A 5,824-nucleotide genomic window follows, 5' to 3' on the forward strand; every position below is an offset into this window, starting at 1 on the left:
AAAAGATTTATCATCACAAATTAACATAAAAACTTAATTAAAAATATAAAATTAATATAAAACTCAATTAAATAATAAAATATAAAATTTTGTAATAATATAAGAAGCTAGAGACTAATTTAACCTTTCCCAAAGCATTTAGCATGCAATTAAAAGAGGAATTTCCAAATTCCAAGTCCTTACACACGGAACGATTATCGTGGAAATTCCAATCGTACCCTTCCCGCCCTCGAAACCCCCCCGCCGGCCATCCACCGTTCCACCCATACGGACCACGTAAATGTAATATGGCGTTACCGCAGGGGCAAAAAACATCCTCAAAATTTTCGAAAGCGACACGACACTCTGCAATCTTTTAAATTCCCAATGCCAAGAGAGAGTCTTGTCATCTCTGAACATATCTTAAACCTCTGTTCCTTTTCGTCATCCTACTCACTTTCTCTCTCCTCTCTCTAGATTTTTTCCCCTCTCTCTTACATCTATCGTATTTCTGTCTCTGACAATGCGAAAGGGACGCTAATTAAAAAAATATAGAAATAGAAAAAATAACACACACATAACAATAACCCATAAACCCAGCGACGATGTTTTCTAAGTTTGAGAAGAAAAAGAGAACCAAAGAAGAGTCTCAGAAGAAGAAACAAGGAAAAATCACACAATACAATAATAACAAGAACAAGTCTTTGAAGAGATTGGACCAAAGGATCAAGTGGGCCATTTTAATTTTTTTTCTTTCTCTCCATTCGTTCAAATTTCTTGTTCAGGTAAGTTGAGGAAGCTTCATAAGAAACTTCATTATGTCATTAACTTTTTTTGTTCTTTCTTATTGGTTGTTCTCATTTATTCGCTATTGGCTGTTTCCGCTTCCGTTTCCTCTCTTTGTATTGATGAGGAGACAGAAAACTTAATCAAAAATATAAACTTTTGGTGCTACCTGTTTGAAGGTAAAAACATACGAAGTCGGTGTTTTTATTATTTTTAAACGCGTTTTCGATGCAAACACGTTTTGGTGATCATTTTGTTGACTTTATATATTAACTTGGTTGTATCTTTTCATATTTTGCCTTTCCGGCGTTTTTATTTTAATTTTTTGTGGTTTGGAAGAAAAAAAGTTAAACCATTTTTCTTGTTTTTGATGGTTTTTCTTTACTGAGGGCGTTTTGTTTTGCAGGTGTTTGAAGCTTGTGCTTGGAAAAACGATATATGTTGACATATATTTGAGTTGTTATGTTCTGTCTCTGTTTTCGTGAGATTTACGTTTCACTATGAGAAGTTAACACAAACTAGTTCTGTCCTAGTTTCTCGGAAGATTTTCTAAGGTACAATGAAATGAAATCTCTTGGTATGTCAAATCAATGATTAAGTCATCAATGTTTGGTTTTGTGAATTTTTTTCTTAATTTTATTATTTACTCCAATGTTTCTCGGTTTTGACTTGCTTAGTATTTAGCTAGCAAAAACATCCATCAATAATAAAAAGGACTTGTGGTTGTAGTCATTAGTGGGAAGCATAGAAGTTGTGATTTTGATTGCCAGGAGCATAAAGATACTTTGTTTGGCGCCTTTGTTTGATGTTTATGGTTGTTGATGGCATGGTTAATGCATGATTTCTGGCAACAATAACGGATTTTGTTTGTTGTGAACTGTTGGAGGAGGTTGGTGTTTTTTTTTTTTGGATGAAATAAGTAACTGGGTTAATGTTTTTTGAGGCCCCATGGTATAGTGTTGTGCTTTCTTAAGGTAACATGTCCTGTGTCTAGTGGATTTTGAAAGCACCAAAGAATTTAATCTTGTATTGTTTTGACTTTAATATAATAGTCATGTGATCTGTAGCAGTGGATGTTGAAATGATAGTAGTGGGGGTAAGGAGTCAATGGCAGTGAAAAAATATTGTATAGTGTTTTTTAACCTTTCAGTTACACAATATTAGTAATTGTGATTTTAGGTTGTGTTTGAAAACAAGTTCACTCTATCGCCCTATCGTGAATGGACGTTTCACTCAACAAAGGCGTGTTCTTGCTTCTGTGTTTCGTCTCTAGGAAAGTGTGAACGTCCGTTAGCTCCAAACGGCAAACCACACACACTAGTCACGTTTGGAAGTTGAATGATTCTTTGAAGTACAGCCTCAGTATTTCTATTCATTTAATTGTTTTTGTTAGTTCAGTTCCTTTGAATATGATATTTAGCTACAACTGTGGCTTTTTAATTTCATTTGAAAGGTAATAGTGCCCTTCTAGGCATAGGTAGAGATAGATATCTCTTTTACCATGTCGTGATTGGATGATGCCTAATGGGGTTGATACGTTTTTTCTCATTGTCATCATAGTGAATTCAAAAGTTCCATGTCAGATATTCACTTTGATATGGGACCTATATTGCAGACACAGGGGCAACTACTGAGTTACTGCTACTAGGCCTGATCTGTTACATGTTGAGTATGAGGAACTCAGGGAATCCTAGGGGTTATGAATCAGACGATTATAATTTTTTATCTGCAGAAACAAAACTAATTGTCAGTTTCTTTAAACGGTTACTGAAATATTTGTAATTAAAATATTAATTTAGCATCCTATAATGATTGTTCAACAAAGGTAGATCACATGAATTTACTTTTGGATTTAACTATTCATTTGAGGTTATGGATTTATTGTTGACTGAACTTGCTTTTGTAACACATGAGAAGAGAATAGGATTAGTGTTGATCATGACTGTGATCATTATATTACTTTCATAATCAATCAGTACTAAAGATAGTCAAGCTACTAATCTGGTCTCTTTATAAAGAGGCTCCGATTAATTTGACTAACGGACTAATTCTCTTATACACTTCTAATAAAAATTTGAGGAAACTAAACTTGTAAAATCACATTAAAATATGTAGAAATAAGGGCCCCGTGTTTTTGGCTGCTAGTTGGTGTTAAATTTGGGCTTGAAGCTTTGCTTTTTCTAGTATAAAACCTTTTCTTTTTTTTAAAGAATATTGTGTACACATTCTTAAGTTGGTTCAATTACTGAATTATTATCTGCTCTTGCTAGATATATAAAACTATGGATCCATTTATACTCACGTTGCTAATTGCCACCTTGGACATGATGTCTAGTATTATGCGGATATACTATAACTTTATGAACTTTAATGCATCTTTTGATCTTGTCCTTCATTCTTTATTCTTTAGTTTCCTTGTCTTCTAAATATGCTTAGTTAGAAATGACTTTTTGCCTTCTTTGAAAGTTGGCAAGCTAGAAACTTTTATAGATGAAGAACAAAAAGAAAAATTCCAGCCTCCATTAAAGGCCTCGATCTAAGCATTAAAGCATATTACTTTTTTCTTTTTCTAAACATACTCATCATGATCACCATTGTTATGACTTTATTGCCCTTGTTTGTCTTTTTAAACACTTAAGCACTTCACTATTTTCACCTTCATTTGCAACATTTGTAATGTTTCTGCAGATGGAATCTGTTAAACCATCAGCAGTGACGCCAAGCAAGAGCAAATTGGCTCGCACTTTTGCCAAAGTTCTTCACGTTAGAGCAGTGACTGGAATTGCACCAGTTGATGGACTGAAGAATGTTAAAGTCGATGCGGATCTCAACAATGAAGCAAATAAATGTAAGAGTGCACTAAACAATGAAGAAGACGAAGAGCTTCAGGAAAGAAAGGCCACAGAAGCTTTGCTTGCAAAAACTTTTGCTAGCATTTCAACTGTGAAAGCTTCATATGCTCAGCTACAGAATGCTCAGTCTCCTTATGACCCTGATGGAATTCAAGCTGCTGATCAATTGATAGTCTCAGAGTTCAAGACCTTGTCTGAGCTAAAGCAATGTTACTTCAAAAAACAATTTGATCCTTTGCCAGCTAGAGCAATTCTTGCCGCTAAATTAAAGGAGCTGCAGAGTGTCAACAGAACCTTTGAGATCATGGGGAAGAAGTTAGAATCACAGGCGCGGCTCAAGGAATCTGAGATTATATTTCTCCGAGAAAAGCTAGAAGAAGCTAATGTGCACAACAGGTCAATTGAGAAGAGGTTAAATCAAAGTGGATCATTATCAGTTCTTGATAATCTCCACATGTCAGGACTAAGTCCTAGCCATTTTGTCACTGTTCTTCGCCACACGGTTAGGTCCATTCGGAGCTTCGTGAAATTGTTAGTGAATGAGATGAGATCTGCTGGTTGGGATATTGATGCATCAGTCAAGGCCATTATGGAGCAGAATGTGGTTTACTGGAAAGAAGATCACAAGTGTTTTGCAATTGAGTCCTTTGTGTGTAGGGAGATGTTTGATTCATTCAACTTCCCCAACTTCTCCCTACCAAATGAGTCCCTACCAGATAGGAACAGGAGGCAACTGTTCTTTGGGAGGTTCAACGAGCTAAAACCAGAGAAAGCAAAGGACTTTCTTGCAGGGAAACCAAGATCACCCTTTGCAAAATTCTGCAGGATCAAGTACTTGAGGCTTGTTCATCCCAAGATGGAGGCATCCTTCTTCGGCAACCTGAATCAGAGAAGCCTGCTGAATGCCGGAGAGTTTCCCAACACAAATTTCTTCACCTCGTTTGCTGAGATGGCAAAGAGGGTATGGCTCCTACATTGCTTGGCCTTCTCCTTTGAGCCTCCTCAAGCTTCAATCTTTCAAGTGGGGAAGTGGTGCAGATTCTCTGATGTGTACATGGAGAGTGTGAATGAAAATGATGAAGAAATGCCAGTGGAGTCCGAGACACAAATTGCTTTCACTGTGGTTCCAGGGTTTAGGATTGGTAAAACTGTGATACAGTGCCAAGTCTACCTCTCACAGCGCCAAGTAAAAAATTTCACATCCACAAAGCAAAGGTAGTAGTAACTAGTAAGTGGTGCTTTTGATCAGAGACTGACCCCACCATGCAACAGGTTTTGTGTTGAAGTGGAAGACAATGTTTTGAGTTGAAACTTTTGGGGAGGGACATGGCTTGTGGTGCAGTGCATGGCTGTGCCTTGTGGGGACTCACCTTCTGCCATGGTTCAACGGGGCATTTTTTTTCTTGTCCATTTGTATTTTGGCCATTTTGAAAAGGAAGCGCGTGAACCGTTGCATTGGGAAGTGCCCCTCTTGTTCGGAATGTTTTTTTTAAAAAAAAAATTATTTGTTATGCAGTTTAATCAAATGCTTGCCCCCAAATTTTGTTGATATTAGGCCGGTGGCAGGGATGGTCTAGCTGGAATGCATCTTTTCCAGACATTGCATATGTTATGTACATAATAATGTTGTTGGCGATAATTTTATTCTGCTCTTTTTAGTTCTTTTTTTCTTCTTTCGTTCTACTCCTTCCATCTTTGACCTCCTTGCTTATTTTTTAGTCTATATTATCTTTGCCTTTGGTATTTTAAAACAGTTTTTCTCGCTAGAGATGAAAATGAATTTTAAAAAATGGTGACTAGATTTTGCTTCTTGCAGCTTCAAAACAATTTAATACAAAGTAAAAAAATGGTGACTATAATGTTAGTTTATTAATTTTATTTACTCACGTTTAGTTTTTCTAATTTTTTTAATTATTCAAATTAAATTTTATTTTAGTTTTTATCTAATAAAATATAATAGCAATGTAATATATCTTTGATTCGTTTAGATTAATACTATATATTTTAGGGTAAATAGCCACTTTTATCCTTGAATATGTAATTAATTGACAAATGAATTTTTAAAAGATGAAAATACAAAATTTAGTCATCGAAAGTGTAAAAAGTGCAACAAATATATCTGTTTTGTCCATCACTGTTAATAAAATAGCTTATGTCACATAGGGACGAATTTGTCATTGAAATGATTATCAATATGATCATATCTA

General features: G+C 35.5%; 1 protein-coding gene across 4 annotated transcripts; it reads left to right on the forward strand.

Moving 5' to 3' along the window:
* Positions 1 to 389: 389 nt before the first annotated feature.
* LOC100795678 (protein GRAVITROPIC IN THE LIGHT 1) lies at positions 390 to 5,275 on the forward strand. Of its 4 annotated transcripts, none has more exons than XM_003540009.5 (3): positions 390 to 944; positions 1,172 to 1,319; positions 3,454 to 5,275. In XM_003540009.5, exon 3 carries the CDS (start codon positions 3,454 to 3,456, stop codon positions 4,834 to 4,836), a length of 1,383 nt encoding a protein of 460 aa, XP_003540057.2. In that variant the 5' UTR covers positions 390 to 944; positions 1,172 to 1,319; the 3' UTR covers positions 4,837 to 5,275. The 4 variants fall into 4 exon arrangements, with proteins under 4 accessions (XP_003540057.2, XP_006592534.1, XP_014620427.1 ...); XM_006592471.4 differs by having other exon boundaries at positions 390 to 764; XM_014764941.3 differs by lacking the exon at positions 390 to 944 and having other exon boundaries at positions 984 to 1,342.
* Positions 5,276 to 5,824: the final 549 nt, after the last annotated feature.

This window comes from Glycine max, chromosome 12 (assembly GCF_000004515.6).
Source record: "Glycine max cultivar Williams 82 chromosome 12, Glycine_max_v4.0, whole genome shotgun sequence".
In the NCBI taxonomy this organism is placed as follows: domain Eukaryota; kingdom Viridiplantae; phylum Streptophyta; class Magnoliopsida; order Fabales; family Fabaceae; genus Glycine; species Glycine max.